This window comes from Triplophysa dalaica, chromosome 12, assembly GCF_015846415.1.
Source record: "Triplophysa dalaica isolate WHDGS20190420 chromosome 12, ASM1584641v1, whole genome shotgun sequence".
NCBI lineage: Eukaryota > Metazoa > Chordata > Actinopteri > Cypriniformes > Nemacheilidae > Triplophysa > Triplophysa dalaica.
In genome coordinates this window covers 17,589,877-17,614,416 of record NC_079553.1, presented here as the reverse complement: position 1 = coordinate 17,614,416, position 24,540 = coordinate 17,589,877, and the positions used below count along the sequence as shown (strand labels likewise).

Below are 24,540 nucleotides of genomic sequence, written 5' to 3'. Positions count from 1 at the left end.
AAAACCTGTCAAAATGATTTGCTGCATCTAGGTTACCATGTGTTAGTTTTGAGAGGTTGTCTGGGAATAACGAACCTGCAAATGTCACAACTGGCCAATCAGAATCAAGCATTCCAACAAGCCGTGTAATAAATTAAACATAATATCATGAGAATACCGTTACATGCCTACTGTCCAAGTTTAATGATAATTGTAGGTAAAAAATGCCAGACATTTAATCTGCATCAAAGAATGAAAACCAAATTAGACAAGGTATTAAAGCATTTTATTTGCAAATTAGTACAAAGTTTTTTTTCCGGTGTTAAAAATAGAACAGAGCATTAGTTATATCCTCCAGTCTGGTTACACAGTGTAGTGTATTCGAACAAAGAGGGCAGAGCAGGCCCAAAAAGGTCATGGAACAATATTTACACCCAAAATCTCTCTGCCCCCTCCCTATCTGAAAAAACAGTGCAACATTCAGGCATTTCATCACACAAAACATCCCTACATCAGCAGCAGTCATCTTAAGATACAGCGAGACGAGAGCAGTGTTCTACATCAACACTGCACACATCACATCAGTTTAGGGGAAGGGCGAGACAGCAGTAAATTTAATACAATTTATCACTCCTCCCAATATAATGGCTGCCAATGTATGTGACAGCAACCCTACAAGGAAATTATGTTTGTCTTGAAAATAATTATAAATCTTCAAGCAGTTCTCTGTAAGCACAGGGTTTCTGATGCACTAAAGCAAGATGCTAAAAATGTCACATAAATAGTATTCTTGGGCTATCCATGTGTGTTTTATATGGTGCTTGTGATAAGAGGAAAAACATTTTCACTTAACAATTTTAGATTTTTGCTATTCCTGTTTTCAATATGATTAGAGCGGTCTTACCAACTGGTCTCATTATACATATTTTGTTTTTGATAATTGGACGGTAAAGTTCAGCCATGTACACAGTAATCCCAAATCAATTGAGAGAGATGAGGGGTGTTAAAAAACAAAACATATTTAAAAACATTTGTCTAAGCTAGCACATGGTTTGAAGAATTCAGTTTAAAGGGGTACTAATAAAGCACCAGACCTCTTATCATTTAATAATACATTGCTAAAACATGAATAAAAAAGGACTTACAACATTTATTATCAGACTTATTAATAGAAATGCACATGATTTCTGTTCAGTTACAGCTGTGAAATCTTTTTGTTGGTTGTCCAAATCGATCAAAAATCCTGATTAAAAAAATCTTGGCCCAAATTGCAGTATCCAGTCCTCCAGCACTATAGTACCTTTATATACGGGGATATAAATATAACCCGATTTATTAAAACAGTAATCCATAAACCGTTAATTAAAGCATCATGTTATAATTCATTTTAAGGTGCAATACCAACCACCCAAAGACAATTACATTTAAAGGGACGTTCTGGTATAGTCCACTTTTACAACCCCTTAAGCCCAAATTTTTAAACATTTCAATGGAATGCACACGTATACATCACTCTCGAGTAAAATAAACAATCCAACAATCTTTACAAGTGTTTTGTATTATCTAGGTGTGCTTTAATATTTAATCGAATTTCAGTTCTTTTCAGGACAAACGTCTGGATTTGTTGCGTCTCAGCACATCAGGCAAATAAAGTTATACAAATTGGTTATTATGGCTATATTAAACATAGCCCGGACCAAATGTGTGTATTTCAATGGGATCCTCAGGGCTTGATTTGATTGACTAGCATTTTATCATTTCAAAACATACAGTAACAACTAAAGCTCAACATAATCTCAGTGACGCCTGTAAACTGCTCATAGTTCTAAAACAAACAGAAAATTCAAGACCGTAAAAATAATAAACTTTAAAAGGCAGCCCTTTCTCCCATTTATCCATTAAGGGTGTTAATATTCAACATAATTTGTTGCATTAAGATTTAATTGAGTCGGAGACATTTGTACTGATGGCTGAAATACAAAAATACTCCCGGAAAACAGGTTGACATGTTTTTACAGCTGCTGACTATAATATTAAGGTTTAAATTAGTCAGGTTTACTTGCATATTAAAACTTAATATATCCATTTTAGCTTATCTATCAGCCAAGTTTCATACAAACTGTTAGAATTTTTTACTAATAAATAATTGATTTCAACATTAAAACTGACAACCTCCCACTCCAAACATCTGCTATTTGACAAAGCATCTCTGACATCACACACACAACCACACTCACAAAACCATTAAACTCCTTTAAACGAACACCAAGACAAACTCATATTCTTTCACTAAGAAAAAAAGCCTTGTCCTTTTGTTCTCTTTCCTCCTCTTCATTCAACCTACAAACACACACACGCACGCACACAAATGGACATCTTAAGGCAGGCCAAGTGAGTCACCTCTCACGGTCAGCAGCTGTAATGCTACCTTCATGTAAAATGAAATTTTACAGACAGTACTGTACGATGGAGTCGTGTACTACCTATAGGTCCAGAATGCTCCAGAAGAACAGATCAAGACCTAACAGTAACTCCTCCCTCCTTGAAGGCCAGTGGTAAGACAACATCAAAAATGTCTACAATGAACCTCCTGCGATGCAAGTTAAAGGATGAGTGCTGTTCCACCGGCCAAGAGGTTTTCGGGCAGGTGTGTATTTCAATCCAGCTTCTCCAGAACAGAGGGTACGTAGACCAGACTGAGCTCACTACCGAAGTCGCAGACTATAGCGGCATTGTCCAGAACCAAGAGCTGCCTTACGCTCTGGCCCTCGCTGCTCTGGCCCAAGTACACGGTCTGCAGAAGGTCCCCGTAATTCAGGTCCCAGAACGACACACATCCTTGACCTCCCGTCACAAGTAAGCTTTCGGAGATCACCCCTAGACTGGCCCCGCATCCCACCTCCTGAAACAGAGAGGGACTGGAAGAGGTTAGTATAGAGACCACCACACAATGAAGTACTAGTTAAAGTGTCTTATAATATTCACGCACCTGTTGTATAGAGTACAGCTTTATGCCTGTGCTACGGTCCCAAATGCAAATGAGGTCATCCAAACCACTGCTTATGATGCAGGAAGTCGTGCAAACCAGCGAGGTGACATCACCGCGGTGACCATAGACATGGCTCACGCGACTGCCCGTTAAGACATCCCAAACGCAGATCGCTCCGTCTTGGCCCCCGCTAGCTAAAACCATTGTCTACGACACAACACAGGAGGAGTGCTATTAAAATACTGTCAATATATACGATTTACGCGTGGTTGTGATTCTTACCTGGTCTATGTAGATGGCAGTAATGCCACCCGAGTGACCCTGCAGGGTAAACAAACAGCAAGAGTCCTCTAAACGGTACACCTTTAAAGCAAAGAGGACAGAATAAACATCAAACCATAGAATGAGGCTATTGTAAACTTTGGAGAAAGGCTATTCTGGGTTGTGCTAAGGCTATAATGCTACAAATAAAAATTTAAAAACCCCCAAATCAGAGCAGAAAATCCCCAAAAGTGTGCATATTCGATGTGGGCATTGTTTTCACTTGATATGTGTTTGTGTTGTGTCCTTTACCCTGACTGTATGGTCCTGGCTGCCGGTGACCACCCTCCCCGCAGCAGCTTTGAGCACAGTGATGGGTTTCTGGTGGGCACACTGCACCGAGCGCGTCAGCTGACAGCTGATCACATCTTCACTGCTATAACAGGGCGAGGGTGGAAGACTCCCCCGGCCTGGTGGACCTAATGCAAACAAAATTAGCATCACTTATGCACGGATGGACTTTCTTGGACTATTCTGCATTGATGCACAAAAGTTCATAATAGATCTATAAAACTAAACATTTCTGAAGATACCTTTCAGTTTCAACTTTCAAATCATGTTTGACAGGAAAATATTTGAATGTTACTGGAATTTGTTTACATCATGAGTCTACATTTAACCAAATTAAAAGGTACCAATCCCCGCCTACTGGTACATTCCTCTGCAGACTTCAACATAGTTCACTTTTTCCCAACTCACCCCGATACTGCAGCAAGCCAAGAGGTTTGTTGATCTCCACGGTGAAGAAATCCAAAGAGCCATTCAAACGGGCTGCCACAATTCTAACAGAGAAAGACACAGTTAGCAGGAGAACAGGGTTTAATGGTCAGGAGTGAGACTGATGTGGTCTGAGGTGTGTGCTGTTGAGTCTGTGAAATGCACCTGTTGTTAAGAAAAGCTAATGCACTGATACCCGATACACCATCTTCATTACAGCATCTTAATGTTCCCTCTACTGCATCCCACAGCTGATGAGGACAGAAAGAGAGAGGGCGGGTTAACGAAATGGATACCTCAAAATGTTGTTACTTTAAAAGGCCTCATCATCTCAAGCTCTGCTTTTAACTGGCAGATCGTTTACACTTGCAAGTAAAATGCATCTTATCGATCTGGATTTGAGTAGGAGGGTCTCTTAATTCAATAGTACATACAGTACCCTCTGACATGCATCCCTGCATGTTGATACAGCTAAAGAAAAAATGTGATGTGTGCACACAGGCATTTTCATCTCTGAAAATTGTTGAAAGTGGATGAATCTCATGAAATTTTCACTACTTTGGATCAGGTGTAAACAAAGAATCGCTCACCTCAAGTTTGCCGCTGCTCCGACCCGTGGCAATAAGGTTACCCCTCAGCTCCATGGCCCAAACCGAGCTGTCCCAGTCAACACTGCTCTGCGGGGAAAGATCTGGTGGCGGGACAGGCTGGTCCCCCAGGCTACGTCGCCTTTGTTGTGACGGTGGAGGAGAAGGGGGAAAGACCAGTGGGGGCAAGGTCTCGTGCTCTTGGTACGCCTTCTCCACCAATCCTCCGAAGTCAAAGGCGGAGCTGCTCGCGGTCTGAGAAGGGGGCAAGTTCATGAAGTTGGTGTCAATTAGCGGGGTAAGGTCTGGCTGGTCCCCAAAAAGCGCAGGGCGTGCGGGAGTGATCCTCCTCCTTATTGGGAAAATATCTACATCTGAACCTCCCATCGTCCCACCCCCTACCTCCCGGAAATCCGCCCCCAGGAGGCCATCAGGCTCACAAGCGTTTATGTGTTCCCAGCCATCTCGATGTTCCCAGCAACCACTGCTGCTACTCCTGCGCAGACTAACACAAAAAAACACCACATACAGCCATAAGAGCATAATTATGATAACGTAAGAGGTGCAACGGATGAAGGTCAGCATTTCTTACCCTTTGTCAGGGATAACAGTAAGACAGTCTCCCGTCTGCGCGTCCCACACACGGATCTGTCCCGCCAGACAACAGCTGGCCAGCAGCATGCCATCACTGGCCAGACACTCAATATCCTGTGAAGAGGTATCAAAGTTACTTTATATACATCAGAGCGCATTTCTGAGCAGCAATAATGGAAAATTTCAGCAGGACCCTTACCATGCTGTGACCTCTCAGCAGCAAAGGAGAGATTTCACTGATCGGCGGGGAGTAACCGTATTCATCGCAGGGCAGATCCCCACGGCGACGCCGGCCGTGGGACACCCCGTTCTGCCCGTAGTTTCGAGGACAGAGCACTCGATACAGACAGAAAAGCAGAAGGACCAACACCACGCCAGCAAAAAGTCCAAGAGCCGCCACCCTGCACACATAATAACCAGTGATGTTATACATGATCAGTCTACAGATACAGAATAAAGTATTTAGGGTATAACGATATATTTTAATAACACATCACAATTAGGTCTGTCAAACGCTTAACCACGATTAATCGCATCCAGAGTAAAAGTTTGTGTTTACATAATGTCTGCACTGTGCATATTAATTTTGTATTCATAAACACAAAAACATACACAAATATATTTTAGGAAATATTTATTTATTAATTATATTTATCGAAAATTGAAATTATATACAACTGTTATTAATTACTATATGTATGTGTTTATAAATAAAAAAAGAATATGCACAGCGCACAGAGACTTTAATTCTGCATGTGATTAATCGGCATTAATCGTTTGACAGCACCAATCACAATATATATATATATATTAAAGTATTGTAGAGCTATTGTGATATTATAGAACATGACGTCTGTTTAATCTTTTTTTGCCTTAGCAGTGATCTGTGTCAAGATCAGAGGAGTCGCATCAGAGCGACTGGCCGAAGTTAAATTCGGGACTGTGTTTGGTTATAAAATATAAAAAAAGTATTTTATAGTTAATATAATTACTATTATTTTATTGCATATTAATTGTATTTAATCATATTAAAACTACTTAACAGTTTTTGATTCTTTGTGGAGGTCTACACCGGAAGTTAAGTCTGGACCACATTACGTTTGTTTATGTTGTTGCTGTTGAAACCATCTATTTAATCTTTTCATGTTTTTTGTGCTATTACTGATTTAAAATCTGACCTTTAAAGGGTTTAGCTTTCTCAATTCCTTTTTAATTGTAATTCGGTAACAACTTACAATAAGGTTGTTTTGTTAACCTTAGATAATGCATTAGCTTACAAACTAACAATGAATAGAATCAAACGTTGCAACTGTTAAGAATACTGCATCATGAACTAATGTATTAGTTAATAATTGTATTGTCATTAAGTTACATTAACAACGTTCAATACATGCTGAGAAACTTCAAAATAGGACGTATTGTTAGTTTGTGTTAGTTAGAAGTTTCAAATAGACCTTGAATGTTGTCAATTCTTTAACAATTATCAATAAAAATTCAAATTTGTCTCAAATTAATGTACTTTTATAGCCCTAGCTTTGTTCTAGTCTCTTGTGAATGGGACAATTAATATCAAATCTACATGTGAGCATGTGTAACTTCATAAAGTATTTCTTGAAATTCCAGTTTACTCACATCTGCAAACTTGAAGGCGACTCAATAGTCAGCATGACGTTTAAACACCTCCACACACTGTAGTTTAATCTTACACAGAGCACACAAACCGTGACCAGGGTTCAAGTATGAAAGAACAAAGAACATCTAGCTGGGGCCCAATGGAAGCATTACTGAGAAAAAGCCTTTAAAGTGAACTGACCCACATCTCTCTGATTTATATCTCAACCACAACGGCCTTATAGATAAGCCCGTGAGACCTTGGAACAGCGACCTTGAACACTGTGTTTATGTTTGTGTGTGAGAGATGCTATTGTTTATCTCCTCAGTAACATCATTGGACATGCTGGTATGAGCCATTGGTGGTATGAGATACGATCGAGATCTCTTAGTTAATCAGTGTCAGCTTTTTTCAACATACTGTATGAATGAACTTGAAAGTCCCATTGTTTAGGAGAATATTTCAGCCTTGTGGTATGAAAGCTCTCAACATTTGTACACAGAGAGACCACAAAGGGAAGCACTGATAGAGACTTTCCGAGAAAAGTTACTGAGCAACTTCAGCTACACAATGAACGAGTGAATGCTGTCTGTTTTATATAAAGAACAAGGTAGAGAAAATAAACAAAAAAGAAAATCCTTTCAGATCTTCCTCAAAGCCCTCTGGTGAAATTCGCAAACTGTGGAGGAGTTGTGAAGGTTTCCTCAGACGACCACTTTCAACAAGTTGGTATGATTTATTATGGTCTTCATGAAATGTCTGGAAAATATTTTGATTAAAAACACTCAATGGCTGTGTAAACAAAACCCTTCTTGCCTCGTCAAAAACAGCTCTGCTCACAGCAACCCGTTTTTGGTGCATGTCTCTTTAAATGATAATGAGTTACAGCTCACCCCGCCCCACCCCCTTCCGTCCTGCGTGTCAACACAGCACACATGCAGGACTGCCGTGGCTTAGCTAAATTATGTTTCCTGAACTCCACTGTGGTAAGTTTCATTTTAAACGTCTAAAATCATTTGTCCGGAGACTAAAAAAATCGGTCACAGTAAACAGCGCTCACGTTGTGCATGTATGCTTGCCTAAAATCCACGGATTGCGCACCTGCAGATCACAGCGGAATAACGTGGATTTAAGCACTTGTCGTTGACAAGTTATAACGTTACACACACAACGTGAGAGCATAACCTAGTAAGCTGTGAATGATTTTTCAGCCTAAGAACGAATGATTTGAAACGTTTTATACGAAACTGACCTGCAGTGTTCGCCCCTGTACATTAGCAAAACAAACAGCTTGCCGCAGCTAAACATATTAACGCACATAATGTATTAACATTCATACAGCTACTGTAACTCCAAGTGTCCATCTGAGGGCAACAACAAGGGCATTGACTGTAACTCCAACAAGGGCATTGAATGTTCTATTTTGCCCCTGACTGACTTAGCTCCCTTAGCTATCATATGCCAACGTTATCTTCTATATATACGCTACCTGTACGTCAATTTAGACCTTTTGATAAACATTACTTGCACATATACGGCAGTTTTGAATCATTCACCCAGTCTCGATCCCTCTTGAGGAACAACTTCGAAGCTAATCCTGTTTGTACTGTCCCAGGATGAAAAAGCACTCGGCCTTGAAGTGATTCGCTCAAACAAGCAGTATTTTACTTATGGTTTCTGATGGATTTCCACTTAAACGCTTTAGACATCACAACCGGAGCGAAATCTGAACGGCTCGATTTCTCACATGCTTGCACACCAAGGCACACCAAAACAAACTTACTTCGTTCTTATTTTTCACATTTTCTGGGTTGCTAGATGCACCGGGGACCCGATTATAGCACTTAAACACATAAAAAGCAGGGTATTCATATGACTTGTCCTTTAAGAAAATAATCGTTTTTAATTAAGATACGACTGTGGAATTTGTTTTTGTGTTGTTCCAAGATACGACTAGAAGAAAATGTTAGAATGTTCTTGATGGTTGCCAGGGTATTCTGAGTGGCTGCTAGGGTGTTGCTAAGGTCTTTTGAAATTAGATTTGTACTTGCTATCTTTAGGCTAACAAGCCTTCTTGCGACCCATATCTGAGCATTTTTGGTCAAAGCATTTGTATAACACCTAAACAAAAAGATACTGACTTGTAAAGCGTGAGGTCTGTTTGCAGATCAGTGGTCTTGATGCTGGGGGGAGGAGCGTGATGTGTATCTTGAGGATGGCGAGTGTCTATGGCCTCTTGTTGGCTGAGATGCAGTGTAACAGGGATGACTGGCAGAATGCTGATATACCTGTGGGCATCAGAGAGGGGCATACCAACGTAAATCCTTTTAGAGTTGAAAAGATTATGAGTTCATCAATAATTTAACATTTAAAAGAGAATATAGTACCTCTTAGCAAGAGTGATATTGTAATAGCTAAAGAGAGACGGCCAGTGCCGGAAAGAAAGTCGCCTCCACAGCTCCTCGTCATCAGGGCCCCATGTGATCTGGGGACTTGACACAGGGGGAGCTCCCGGACTGGAAGGGCGGTGACCCTGGGATTGGTTCTCAGGTATTGGGGTGGGCTCAGGGGCAGGGAGCACGCTCAGAGTGCTGGTTGGATCTCCACCGGGAAATACCGGAGGTATTACGTCCAGGTGAGGAGAAAGCCCCGCCTCCCCAAGAGGACTTTGTTCTGACACCTGAGCAGCAAGAAATGTACTCAAACCAGCAGGGTCGGTGTAAACCAGGATCCCAATCCAGATTACAGTGCCCACCTATGAAACAACAAAAATGCTGTCTGTTCAGATTTTATAACAAATATCTCAATGTCTTGAATATGGTGTGTAAACTTTCTGCACCATTAAACAGAAATGCAAACAATGTGTTTGTTAGGCAAGATATGTTTTAATATAAGAGGATACTGTTTGGAAACAAACACTACTTTTGCAATTGGGCAATTCCAATGTTATGGTTGTGACATTTTTGTTATGGACATTTCATAAAAATGCTCAGAGAATGCATTGCGAATATATTGAACCAACTGTCTATTATATATCAGTCTATGAAAAAAATATATATTTAAAAAAAGGGAAATAAATACGGATGTGATGAAAAAAGGATGCGGTTTTTGGGAGACGACAAACTTGGTAGGAGTTCTGTGAAATAAAATGCACAATCTTGAAGCAATAATACCCCATTAAATGAAAAGGGATGGCTCTTTATAGAACATAAAATGTATGTAACGTTGACATTTTCACGGAAAGCCCAATTCTGCTTGGTGTTGTTAGTACCGCAGAAATGGCACACTTCAGCTTTAAAGTGATAACCTTTACCATGATGATTCTCTGTGCCAGGCGAGTACGGGCTAAGAAGTACACCACCCGGAGCCTTTTAGGCAGACGGAGGTTACGGAAGGCTGGAGCCTGAAGGGTGATTGTATGGGGTGAGGGCCGGGGTGGTGGGGGAGTCTCTCGTGGACGTAAAGGGCCTGGTTTAGGCGGAGGCATTCCAGCTTCAGCCGGGAGTCGCCGGTTCAGATCTGCTAACTGTTGTGAAACAATCAGAACAAGATATTCAATGTTTCTCATTTAATTACAAAAACATCTTCTAGAGTGATCACTGCGTGGGTGACTCTCACCTCCATCCGGCGGATGTCAATAGACAGCACGGTGGTGAAGAAAAACATCTGAAGGAAGAAATCAGAAACCAGACCAACCACAGCGAACAGACAGAACTCCTACACACATAATCACACAAGGAAATAGAAGGAATAGTGAAGTCTTCAAAAGAGACAAAAGTATATTTATTTAGTTTTTCTAAAGAATTTCACCTGAATTGCTGGTACTAATGTAAAGTATCCAATGACGATGATGCCTAGTTCAGTAGCCATATTCTTCATGATGGACCAGCTCTCATTGCTTAGACCTTAAAGGACAAAAAAAGTTAAATAAATATGATTATTTATTATCTTTTGACATCCAGATACACAAAAAAAATCAATTTTTTGGCATTAAATTAACTATAGAGTCTACACAAACAATGGTCTATACCAGTAGCGAACCCTCAGGGCCCTCTTTGATGACCTAAACTATCGTAAAAAATAATATTAAAAAACTTTAAAATATTATTTTTTATAAAAGTCGGACGATTTCCCCTATTAGATATGTGAACATAATTTTAAAACGTAAATTTTAAATGCAAAACACTAACTTTGTCATCAAGTCACGGAAACATATATAAACCTGATAAAGGAGGAAGAATTTGTTATAAAGTAATTTGATCATCCAATTGTAAGTTATTTATGATTTATTAGGCTGCCGTGCCTCAATTCATTCTGGTTGATGATGTGATCTTTCAACATTTTTTTAAAAAGGGTGGCGGGGAAAGAGTTCATTTCAGTTAAATTCTCAATTTGGATTTTAACTGGTCAGTCTCAAATTTAACATATATTTGCTGTTATTCTGCATAACCCTGACATTTTATCAGATAAGTGGTCAATTTACTACGGTCAGTTCCATACGTTAAACTGTAACGTTACTAGTTTAATATAAAGATTTATTATAATCACAGTATATATACGCTGGTGAATCTCTGTTTAGTGTCTGCTATTGTAGGTTTTCTTGCTGAGAGTGCCCTCATGAGAGGTGTTGCTTTTAAACTGGTATTGTTTACGTTAGTCTGTGTTGGTTTTATGAACGGACTGGGAGGCAGTGTCGGTCATGTGTGTGTGTGTGTGTGTGTAACCCGGTCCATTATTCTGTTGAAGAGCACATACACACGGCACGCTGATCATAATGCATATGTGTAATAAGGATTTTTATTGCATGTTATTTTGGTGATAACTGTCTTGCTGTGCTGTTTGGCTTGTCGCTTTTCAAGTCTGGAGTAGTATTGTAAACGTAAAATGTGGTAAGTGTGGTGTGACGGTATAATGATGTATGCACACTTCCATAGGAAAGCACAGTAAGGTAAAATAATGTTAAGTGTGGGTTTGAGAGGGGGCTTGGGTTGCGCGTGTGCAGAGGGGCAAGGCTCAAACTTCACGGTTCGGTACTGGTCCGTACCACATACTATGGCCACAAAACACCATAGCACACGTCGTGCCAGTTTGGAAGATCTCTGACCTTGAGCAATGCGCAGCTTGACTTCAAGGTCAACAGGAGTTGACACAACAGACTTCGTGAGAACCAGGACATTCTCCAAACCGATGACCACCACTAGATACGGAAAGATCTCACTGTAAGACAGAAGCAGATAAAATATTACATTTACATTTACGTAAAGCAACATAGAAAGTCATAAACTTTTGAATAATTCCTGTGTATCCTGACAATTGAACCCATGACCTTGGGTTGAGAAACAGGAACAAAAACAAGCATTTGAATATCGTGATATAAAAGGTTCATGTGTAAAAAAAATACCTTAAACTGTACTGAATGGAACTTAAAGGGATAGTTCAACCGGAAATTAAAATTCTGTCATGATTTATTCCCCTCATGTAGTTCCAAACATGTAAATGACTTTTTCTTTTGTGTAATACAAAAGAAGATATTTTTGGAACGGTTTCAGTGGTTTTGTGTCAATTCAATGGAAGTCAATGGAGGTCAATGTTTTTTTGGTTACCCACATTTTTCAAAATATCTTACTTTGTGTTCTGCAAAAGAAAGCAAGTCATACAGGTTTGGAATGACATATGGGTCTTCACTTTTGGGTGAACTTTAAAGTGTGGATAGGTTGGTCAGAGAGAAACTAAACAGGCTAGTGCATTATTAATAAAATATACGCCGAGGACTTGACCTTCTGTAAGCCTGCTGTGCCTTGGCCCAGATATTGTGCATGTGTTGACTGTAGGATGACCTGGTGAACACAGCCTGAATTTGTTTGGACAGCCTGAGCTCACACCACTGTGACTTTAAGTCCATACACGCAAGCTTATAGGCTAACGGAGAGACATCCCTGCCCACTCCTACCAAAGATGTTCCTCTAACTCAGTATGTTGCCATTAATACTGCCGATCAGTTACACATCAACCTGCCTCCTAAATCAATCGTGGCATTTTGATTCCGCTGATAACACCACAAAATGTCACGGATATGAGTTTCGATTCTCGGTTGCTTAGCTGCCTGATAATGTGAGAGGATTTTCATGATATCAGTATATGAAGGTGTGTATTGGATGATCTCATACCCTCCATTGAGCGTAGGCGTCAAGCCAAATAAGGTGCAGAGTCCCACGGACATTAGCAAAGAGCTGAGAACAGTGACCACGGCAGCTAGTGCCAAGCCCCATTTGGACTTCACCATATCAATCTTTCCTGTAAAGTGAGAGGGACAAACAAAAGAAAGTTTTTTTCCCAAGAGGATTTTATAAGAACGATCCTAAAAAAGCATGTGCATAAACTTTCAAGAAAAACATAGGATAGAAATGATTTGTTCATGATGACATTCTGTTCTGAGGATAATCCGGACTCTAACACGCCTGTAGAAAGCTCAGTCAGAAAGTGAACAGCCTTATTAATCCAAAGCTTTCTGCTGCCAACGCTATGTTCACAGGGCACTTGGCAACATGACCAATGTACACACCGTGTCATAATATCGCCAAACATTAATAAAAGGACAATACAAATCAAGTCCAGGAAAGGAGTAAACAGACAAAGCAATAAAAAGCTACATATTCTTCTTTGGCTCAATATAAGACTCTAGAGAGGGAAAGTGCAGATGTTGCTTACGCGTGGAAAAGTAGATATAAGCGAAGAGGATGATGTAAGTGGTAACTAGAGGGATGAGCTCAGCGATGCCGATCTCTTCTTTGAAATGGACGTGTACCATGTGATCTTCACGCAGGCTGCAGTTTGCTGAAGGATGAAGCTGTTTCAGACGCACTCTGAGGCTGGCTACAAACCTGCTCAACCACACGCACAGATACAAATGAACAGTTCTTTAAATAACAATATTATTTAGTTAATTTCATGCAATATTATTTAGTTACTTTCATGGAATGACAACATCTGAATCTCATTTTCAAAAAATAACAACTTAAAAAAACTGTAACACCCTATGTACACCAGACTCGAGCGGCGCGACGAATTCCTTATTCTTAATGGGTTTGTCGTGTCGCATCCGGTGGCTAAAACCACACACTGTTACTTTGGTGTTCGGGTCAGTACAAACAGCCCCCCATACCCTGCCTGGAGAAGAGTGTATCCTGCTTTACGACATACATTGCATATTTTACTCGTAGCCTGGGAAGGCTTGTTGCGATAGTCGGTGTCCTGGTTATAGACGGTGTCCGCCCACCAACCGATTTCATCGCTTGGGCACCGACCCCCACCGTCATTTTTAATTTTTATAGTAATAAATCACTTAGTTTAGTTAAAGCCCAAACTACAGCTACGCGTCTGAACGCGGCTGCATCATTCAGCATAAGCGGAACAAGTGTCACAGCAAAGATCAGCAGGCGGATTTACATTTTAGTCATCACGTGAGAAGAGTGAAGTGCTGACTGAAGTGCCGATGGCAGAGGCCTTTCTGTCAAACTTGCAGCCTAGTAGAATATGTAAGTACTGTCATCACTGGCGGAGCTAGAGTTTTATATACGGGGTGACCAAATAGTGCTTCAGTGCCTACTTCATGGGATCCATAGACCATGAGAAAAAATGTGTGTGTAACCCACACAACGTAATGAGATTAATGTCATTCTAAATGCATGTAGATTAAATAATTTATAAAGTGTAATTATGAAAATGTTGAACACATAGTTTAACCCTGATAACTTGTTTAATTTAAACATGAAACAAAGCAACACCAGAGGTGTCTTTAAATTGATGTGGATCAGAGCATCATTTATCTGATACAACATACTCATTCCCAGAATAAAACGAAATCTTTTATGCTGATTAGTGCCCCTGATGTTGTAATCTCCATTATTACTTTCAGAATATTTACTTTCGAATACACACAGAATTTTAGACTCTACAAAACAAGCTGAGAAGCGTTTATGAATTATTGTACTGCTGTTTTGATTCTCTAAGGAACATAAAATCAGTTATTTAAACGGGAAATAGAAAAATAGAAAACAAACAGAGAACATCCAACATCACTAAAACACTCAATGGCTTCAAGTTTTACAGTAAAGAGTCTGACTACTCTAATGAATCCCTTTCTTACATCGAATCTGTACGCGGTTGGTTATGATAAACTTTGTGAGCCTTGAGCACTTCAGCACAACTCTTCTTCACCGGTAAATAATTTAAATGTCTCTGATTGGCCAGTATATTCCTACCATGAACTTGATTGGCTGTAATGTTCAAAGCTGTATCAGAGCAAAAAAGCTCTCATCCACATTCTTTCATTTTCATCTAATCTTATTTGGATTGCGACTGTCGTAGCTGGTTTATTAATTTGAAGGGACTGTTTTCCTCTTTTATCTTGAACTTGGAGGACAGTTGCCATTATTTCCAAAGCCTCTGTTGATTTCTGACCCTGATGAAGACAATGTATGTTGGGAACAGATACTATACGTTAATGGAGCCTAACGTTAACTTACACACTGAAAAGTTATTTAGGAATCCTAAAGCAAAGGCTAAAGAGTGAAACTTATTTAAACACGATGCTTCCTTCTTGTGTATTTCTAACGTTTGTATGAAGTACACCTTCCGCATTTATTTGACTAACCATTAACTTTTTCATTCTCTCCTTTTCTTACTCCAGCTTTAATCCTCCTAGTAGCATGGCCTTGTAAACTAAGGGTACTGTTTAGCGTGTTGACAAAATGTTTACATGCTCTCCTACTTGTAAGTCGCATCTACCAAATGAATAAATGTAAATAACACCTGCTTAGAATGTAAAAAGAAATAGGGGATCTCTCCCGTCACGGATAGAAAACGCTGGGAAACTTTACACAACTTTACAGCAAACCCTTCACCCCAGGTGTCACTGATACTACCGGTGTTTTTACACGTCGATGAACCAGTGGGAAAATTTCATCACCGCCACATCCCTAAGCCTGGGTGAAGTTAGCCAACAGCTAACTATAAGACGAAACAATCTAATATGCAAGTCTCAAAACTGCATGCAGAGACAGCAAAGAAACCAAAGAGAGTATTTTTGGAGGGAGCGAAAAAAATTAGACAAGAGTGATCGGACACAAGTACGCGAATAAAAATCGTATGGGCTTACACTCCGTGGCGCAAGCTGAAAGAGGGAACAGGTTGCAAAACAGACGGAGACCTAGCATCCTGCTAGTATAATGTAGTCTTTTGTATAATTATTTTCTTACTGTCCTGTAACTTTGAGCTTATTTGTTATTAGCAGTGTTGGGCAAGTTACTCTGAAAAAGTAATGAATTACTAGTTACTAATTACAGTGTTCTGTACAGTGTTCAACAGTGTAATTATATAACTATAAAATTGACTCTCTCAAAAAAGTATTTAATTACTTATTACTTTCTATATCTTATATCAACCTTGATAAGTTACATGCTTCAAGGATAGACATGAAACGGCTCTTTCAATTCATTCAAATAAATAATACAGTATAAAACTACATAAAGTAGCATTATTAACTGACCAAAGTATTACAAATGTGAGAATTATACATTAAGGCATTAATAAGAAGTTATCCTTTACTTTATTTTTTCAAGGGAAAAGTAATTAAATTACAGTCACTAATTACTTAGTAACTTGATACACCCAATACTGGTATGTAATGATTGTAAACGATGCCTTCCGAACCAAAATAAATGTTTTATGGTCAGAAAAGTTGCAGATTCCTTAGTTCATGCACATAATCCACATATTTGTTGAGCAGTTCAGTCGTTGAGTAGACTTGTTATCAGTATGTGTAGTTACCATGCTAGGTAAGTTACCATGCTAGGTAAGCTACCGTGCTAGGTAAGCTACCGTGCTAGGTAAGCTACCGTGCTATTACACAAAACAAATGCCTGGTCGCGAGTGTGTTTCACGTCCATGTGTTGCGTTTTGTGTGGATGCAAATGTGCTGTGTAGCTAGCAAGCTATGTGCTAACAACATTTGGCGATTGCATCAGTTTAGTCAACAAATTTACGCGTTCTGCACTTCCCACAGGGAAGATTATACAGCGACAGTATTTACAAAACTGGTCACAGGCATTTGCACTTATCAAGCACATGGGGGTAAGCCAATGGATCGGCACAAAGTGGAATGATTAAGCAACGAGAACAATCGGCGCAATAGTGGAAAAGCACCAAATTGTGTTTTTTCAATTTGCGTTTCTTCAGGTGTAGACAGGGTGTAAGAATATTGGAACTAGCGCTGGTAAGTCCAAAATAAATATTTGCGTTGATAAAATATTATATATTACGTATATGTTATATTATAATATATGTGTGCAGGGGTGAATATTTATTTGTATATTTAAGTACACAAATGTACATATTTCAGAAATACGAGTAATACACATTTAAATGTATACAAAATGTAAATGATATTTAATTATAAATTAATATACATTTATTTCAATATTTGTAATATATACACATGAACATGTTTGCATTTATAAATAAATAAAAACACGGCACATGCATATATTATTATAAGCACAAATACATATTTTTCAACCGATTAATCCATTTGACAGCACTAATCTAAACCAAAGTTATTACTCGATTTTATTTTCATAGAAAGGGTCAGAGGATCTCTCATTATTTAGAAACACCGGTGAGGCTGACCTTGCGTCATAAGTGCTTAGTGCAATCGTGATTGTGTATGTGACCACTCGCTTCCTACTGTACAGACTCACACCCGTCTGCTTTCCTGGGACACCAAAGAGTAAGTCTGAAACATACACAGGATAATTGGGATAAGAATAAAGTCCCTCAAACAACAGCAGGTCACTTTTAATGCTGGGAAAAATTCAATGTGCTTCATCACCTCTCAGGGTGGCTGACGTGTGAAGGCCTTTGGGTTCGTGCTGGTGAACTGTCTTTTGGAGGTCTGGATCTGAATCAAACAAGTCGCGCCGATTCTGCCAATAGTTGCCAGGGGATACCAGCAGGCAGCCGTGCTCTGGAAGGACCGCCTGCATGCGCCGTAACCCCGGCAACAGGTCTGTCACCTGCAAGCACAGCGCCTCCAAACTTCTGTGAGAGATGAAGAAAATCAGGAAGTAAAGAACAAGATTTGTGAAATGTTCCGTAACAAAGTGTGATGAAAGAACTGTCAAAATCAATAGAAATCTCAGACCTGTCAGAGTAAACATGGTTTCTAATCTCTTCCAAAAGACTGAAAACACGACCAAGGGGAGAGCGGAAGACGTCCACAGGAACCAGACTGTTGTCCCATGGTGAGACGGCTGCCTTGACCAACACCTGCTGGATGTACGCCACCGGAGGACCCCGATACTGCAAGTAGTGCAACATTTTTGGACTTAATAGGCTCATAAAAGGGAACTAGAGCTCTACAGTCTCCGAGTAGTTCCCTAACATTATTATATTCAAATTTGAGCATAAACCACAACCTTAAAGAGATAGTTCACCCAAAAATGATTCTATTCAATTATCTTTCATCAATTATCTATAATTGTATATTACTCTATAATATTACATTATACTATAAGTATAATTCTGTTCAAAGGTCGAACACACACTGTGCAACAAACACGCCTTCTTTCTTACCCAATCAGGGCGCTCCGACAGGTCACCCTGAGGCTCATGGGACGGGACAGAGTAATCTCGTACTCCGGTGGTGAACTCCACCGGTCCTGTTCCAGGCAGGGGCAGTTTCAGCAGAGGGTAACTTAAAAAAAAGTGATTACAGATGACAAATCATTCATCATTATTAACGTAATTATTAATCTGCATTTCATCCTGAATGTCAAGTGAACAGTTGACAGGCTTTCCCTATCAAAGAGCCCATACAAAACTTATATTTGAAAGGAGAGGGTGGGGAGGGGGAAATATGTCATTTCAACATTTTTGTCAGACAGTTTTACAGCATCTCACAGTCATGTAAAAGTACAGTAAATACAGTAGAACTGGGATGAGCACAGATGTTTTAAATGAGGTGCAAACTTCAACTTCAACAATATTTAGTAAGAAGACAGCAATGACCCAATAGTTTTGTAAACTGGACCTGAACTCTACCATACTGGACCCGGGCCATTCCGATTGGCTAAAGATTCTAGTTATTTAGCCTATTTAAATGTTAAAGGGATACTCCAACCAAAAATGAAGCTTCTGTCATCATTTACTCACCCTCAGATTGTTCCAAAACTGTATACATTTCTTTGTAGTGCTAAAAGCCCCCGATTGAATCCCATAGTACTCATTTTCCCTACTTTGGCAGTAAATGGGGAATGAGATCTGTTTGTTTACAAACATCCTTCCAAATATCTTCCTTTGTGTTCAGCAGAACAAAGAAATGTATACAGGTTGGGAACAATCTGAGGGTGAGTAAATGATGACAGAATTGTCTTTTTTGGGTGAACTTTCTGTTTAAATATCTGTCGGTTACGTGTTTCCTTGATGACCCTCGATTGTTTATTTATACAGGTCATCTGGGGACTGACTACAGGGTGGTTATAAAAACATATCGTTTAGCATGTCCCTGAAACAAAGAGTCACCAAGAAATCAATACCCTCCAGATGGACATCTGACAGCCTGTTTCTCACAAAAGGAACATCTGTTACTCTTCTCTGCTTTCAGTTCATCAAGGCCTGAATGACTTTATTGGGTGAAGCACAGAGATGAACACAGGCTGATTTAGTTAACAGGGAAACTAAAGACAACTAAAGATTGTCCGGTCTTATGTTTAGCTCATTTCTAAACTTTTACAGATCTTGTTTTCCACACTCTAGAAATCAGTCATTTTTATTGAAGATTTTGCTGTTGGTCAAACATATTTAAATCCAGTTTATGATATTTCCTGATCCTGCTTCCTATCTGCTCATCGTATAATAGCCCTATTATAAACCATATTGTACATACATAGATGAATGCATTGAAAGACTGATGGTTCAAACTGATTAGTCTACATGGAATAATGCGCAATGGAAATCCACAATGTAAAGGAAAACACTGTTGCAATTTCATGTCTTGAATTTGAGTAATTAAGGGTCCCTTGACAAAGGATAGTTTTGTTCTTCCAGGAGGCTTGAGACACTGGCTTGTTCTTGCAGAAACATTCTCACACTATTTTCTTTATTTTGACCTTTAGCTGAAGCATCAGAGATTTCATTCACATTTTGCTGACAGATTTTTCAAGCTATTTTTCTCAGTGCTCTGCTGAGTTTGTTTCGCATGCGGCTCTACTGGCATGAGAACTTCATGACTAATCTCACCCTCCAATGAGAACTGTGAAGAGCAACCCACTGCCAGCCAACTTTATTCCTATGCTGGCTTCTCTCACCCTTTCAGATTCAAGATTGAAAATGTCCTTATATAGTAATTCAAAAAGCCATCTTTGACCCACAGACGTACATTAAAACATGATTTTCTCACCTTTATTTAAATTCAAAAAGCTGAATGGAGACCGGGACGGACATCTTAAGTCATCACGACGCATTGGCTGAATAACGGTTTCAAGGTGTACAGGGGTTTGGAAAAGTCGCGGTTTTAAAACCACTAAAAGTTTATGTTATACCGTTCCAAAGGTATGAGCTGTTTTGTCCAGGAATCCATCAGGTTCTGTGCTATATTTTGTTTATGCTTAATTAGTTGCTTGCTCATCTGCATTTAATTTATTTATATATATGTTTGTATGCATCCAAGTTTAATTACTTGAAATGCATGTACAAGAAGACTAGAAAGGGGTCCCATGCATTCAAAATGTTTGTGAAGCACTAAATTAACCTGACATACTGTTCATGTTTACTACGGTTTCAAATATTTTGTGTTGTTTAAAAATCTAAACTTTTGTGTACAATGTTTTAAATAACAGATTTTGAAAGCTGCAACGCAATACTGTTTAACCGTGATGCATCATTTTCCTTATAATGATGTGTTTTTTCCTGTAGGGTCAACAATGAGAGTATCATGCTGAAAGTTGACTGGAGACTTACCAGCAGGTGAGAATGCTGGCAGAGGTGAAGAGAATGATGGGCACCGGGTAGGAGGCACATAGCAGGCCGTGCCGGTAAAAGGCGGCCGAGATGTTCTGCCGAAGCCGGTCTCTCACCGTCATCCTGGGGGGAGGGGTCAGCTGATGGCCATTGGGTCTGCTTGTGCGGCCAGGGCGAGGGCACCGGCGGGCATCCAGGGATCTGAGCAAACACAGCATATACACAATTGTAAGTACTGCCCCAATCTAGTTACACTTTCTGAAGATTCGGGTACTGTCATCCCTTCTGTCAATTAAATAGTATTCCTCAGAAAGCCTGGAAATTCAAGACATGTTAAAATCCCAAAGCTATTTTTGCTATTAATGCACAAATAAATGTTGGTCCTCTCTCTCTGAGAATGTTATGGTGATAGAGGACACAATGTAACAAACCAACAAACAAGGTTTGGTGACACAAAGCTCCCCTCAGCGCAAAACCTGCTCATGTTAACCCAATGCTCAGAAGAGTGGACTCTAGACTTTTACACATGTGAACCAGGCGGTTCAAGGGTTATTAGGTGTACTGGTGGCCTGCGGCTTACAAAGAACCCTTTTTGTCAATGACTGCCACTACGGACCGAAGCTCCAGGGAATTTACCTCCTAAGCGGCTACAGCCAACCCATTTCTGTAAATATTCCATAAACAAGATGACCCACACAGCCCAACAAAGAGGAGTAGTCATAAGCCCACGATGGCCAGAAACTTGCATTACGACATGATGCAAGAGGTTTCATAAAAACAAAAGATTGAAATAAGGAAACTACGATGTACCAAACACAGAAGGCAACCTCATTTAACTAAAGCTGAGCAAATGAAGTCTTACATCATCTTGCGCTGAATATCACAACATAGGTTACATAAATGATGTCGACAATGTTTAGTTTTTATTTTAAGATCCAAGCACTTATTTAATTTCAAAACAGCGATACAAGTTCCTATTATCAGTAATTACAAGAATGATGCTATGCTGAATTAATGAAATGCAACTCTCACTTAACATAACTATACTGTTATTACTGTATTATCATCCACACCAACAGATCATAAAGTATTTATTTTAAGCTTTCTGCAAACCCACCAAATGCATTTTCTATCAATGTCTTATTGTTTATCAGCTGAAAACACAGTCTGTGAGTGTTTTTGATTATCATTGCTATGCATTTTTATTGTTGTTTTGTAGTTGTGGTGTAGCCTCCTATATTTTTTATTTAAAAATTGTATATTTTACCTGTTACCACACTCGGTATGAATAGACCAGATTTTGTGCACACACAATATCTAAGAAGTCTGATGGTGAATGTTTATTCACTGCGTGATGCACTTGAGTAAAAATAAAAGATGAGTTTTACTTGACTGCAAGCATGGTGGTGATAAATCTGTATCTGTCATTTCAGGACCAAAAAACGTGTTACGGCAACATTTTCACAACCCTTGGGGCAAAATGAAAAAAGGAATTTGTTTGCAACATATTTTCATAAGTGTCAGGTGCAAAAAAAATCTTAATCATGACAATGCATTAATTTATGACTTGCTAAAACAAATATTCTCAACGGCTTCAATAAAAAAGCCTGATGCAATCTCTCTCCAGCATTCTCATACTCGCTCACTCTAATGCCAAGTCTGACTGGCGTACAAGAGAACAGCAAGTCCACAGACACTATTCAAATGCAGAACAAACCCAAATGCTGCAGCACAAAAATGGGGCAATGACAAAAAAAAGACTTTAAATTCTTGTGGGATTATGCAGGCACAGGCTGGTCAAAATGTGCAGCTGTGCTTGAACAGAATAACCGGTTTGTACTAATTTTGTGTTATTTGGCAGTCTAGTGACACAATATAGTAATAATGCTGATATGCAAGTCAGACCCCTTGCACGACTGTAGTGGCCAGTTATTGCTTTGTACACACCCATCCAGACCATATTACAACTCAGACTAGTCAGTGAAATAAAAAAATCTTATTGTACATAATAGCCAGGTAAAAAATAATGCAATTGTGACTTTTTATTTAATTTGTATCTGCAAAGTTTACAGCAACATTAATTAGTAGTGTCAATTTGTCTAGCACTGCTCACAATGCATGTTGATTTAAAGCCGCAGGAGCATGAGCTGAGATATGGACAAGTGATTCCTCAAATTTGTTCAAAGATTTGGGTCAAAATATCAAAACACAGTAAAACTATAACAAAGTTACCATGTTTTACTTTATTTACATCAAGAATAAGCACTTCAATGTTATCATCCTTTAATGGTTTAGAAACCTTGTCATGTTTAAAGTGAATTTGCATCAGTCAAATTCGTTTGCACTCAAACAACAAAAAGTCATACAGCAGTGCTGTTAAAACAGCTTCACACTATTACTAAACAATATGACAGCAAAACCGTGGTACAGTGACCAAGGTGCACAGTCTTACGTAGTCCTTTAAGGTCTAAAAATACACGGCACGTTTTTGTTAGTAGTACACAATCCAGCTCATATCATACAGGACATATGTACAATCTTACGAGCAGGTGCACAGACCTAAGAAATGCCCCGTTTTCTCTGTTGTTATTTGGACCCATGTAATCTGACAGCAAATGGACTGTTGGAAACCAGCGGATCAGTCCAACAAAGCTACATACAAACATATATTGATCATAACAGTTAACGTTACTTTAAATACAGCAAGTTTTGCAGCCATGTCAACTCAGTTCTCTCGCGACGTGCGCTGTATAATTCATCACATAATGGCCTTATAACCGTTCTAAAACACACATACATCGATTATTTATTTTGATTTCCTGGAGATGAACATGGTATTAACTTTAGCCGAGAAGCTAACACTTTAGCATTAGCACATTTCATGTGTTAAGCACTTGCTGATGCTTTTCCTACACGAGGCTAGCGTTAAAGACAGGCACTAAAGGGAATAACCCAATACAAAATAAACCATTTTACAGTCTTATTGTGGCGAGAAGATACACACGTGTCCAAACAGCGATTTGACAGATTGTTTATTGATCACTTATGAAGAGTAACACTGAGCACCGGGGGCCCTGCGATGCTTCTAAAATGCTCGAATTGAATGAATTAAGCATATGAGTATAACGTACACAACAGCACTTTAATCATCGCTTACCCTGTTATCGGGTTTTGTCTTCCTCTTCCGGAGCTTGGTTTAATGATGAAACAGCATTCAATGTCCAGCAGTCAGGTGGCAGTTCTCTACTGTTCTGCCTGCATCATGTCAGCTTCTGTAAGCCACAGCCACTATCCAACATGACCCCTCAACTTCAACCTCAAGCAGATCTGAACCAAACACTCGTCACACGGCGTCCTCTATAGGACACGTAGAGAAATGACAATGCTGTGTGCTGTGAAGATAATTATTCTTATGAAGATAAGTATTCTTATCTTCAACTCGTCTTAAACTTGCAGAACTTCTCTTGAACAAGCCGTCACTGAGATTGACAAGAATGGCAACATGGAAATATTTAAACAATTTCTTTATACCATATATTGTTACATTATATGTATTAGTGGTTAGTGGTATTACAGAGTCAGTACGTGTTGTCACTTGCGAAAAAACTTAGGCACAACGAGCAGGAGTTCCCTCCGATCTTTGGTAGTTGTATTATATTTAAAATAGTGTTTTAATAATAAAGATGGAACATTGCAGACTTTCTAATACACAACTTTTTGACTTA

The 24,540-nt window shown here is 39.3% G+C and overlaps 1 protein-coding gene and 1 long non-coding RNA gene across 4 annotated transcripts; one reads left to right on the top strand and one right to left on the bottom strand.

Annotated features, from left to right (window-relative positions):
- Positions 1 to 248: 248 nt before the first annotated feature.
- Positions 249 to 24,118, bottom strand: scap (SREBF chaperone). Its single transcript, XM_056762456.1, has 23 exons — positions 23,973 to 24,118; positions 20,816 to 21,016; positions 18,431 to 18,551; positions 18,000 to 18,157; positions 17,688 to 17,896; positions 17,486 to 17,591; positions 13,508 to 13,680; positions 12,967 to 13,093; positions 11,904 to 12,016; positions 10,610 to 10,704; positions 10,418 to 10,516; positions 10,113 to 10,325; positions 9,187 to 9,554; positions 8,941 to 9,087; positions 5,387 to 5,588; positions 5,186 to 5,301; positions 4,597 to 5,098; positions 4,172 to 4,257; positions 3,989 to 4,071; positions 3,542 to 3,708; positions 3,251 to 3,331; positions 2,969 to 3,175; positions 249 to 2,881 (listed from the first exon to the last, which is right to left on the bottom strand). The coding sequence occupies exons 2-23, from the start codon at positions 20,935 to 20,937 to the stop codon at positions 2,636 to 2,638; spliced, it is 3,741 nt and encodes a 1,246-aa protein (XP_056618434.1). The 5' UTR covers positions 20,938 to 21,016; positions 23,973 to 24,118; the 3' UTR covers positions 249 to 2,635.
- Positions 16,657 to 20,904, top strand: LOC130432886 (uncharacterized). 3 transcript variants are annotated; one of them, XR_008908499.1, is made up of 6 exons: positions 16,657 to 17,072; positions 17,438 to 17,585; positions 17,695 to 17,862; positions 18,038 to 18,163; positions 18,439 to 18,562; positions 20,771 to 20,904. It is a non-coding gene; the product is annotated as an uncharacterized LOC130432886 (long non-coding RNA). The 3 variants fall into 3 exon arrangements; XR_008908501.1 differs by having other exon boundaries at positions 17,695 to 17,922; XR_008908500.1 differs by lacking the exon at positions 20,771 to 20,904 and adding an exon at positions 19,307 to 20,758 and having other exon boundaries at positions 18,439 to 18,547.
- Positions 24,119 to 24,540: the final 422 nt, after the last annotated feature.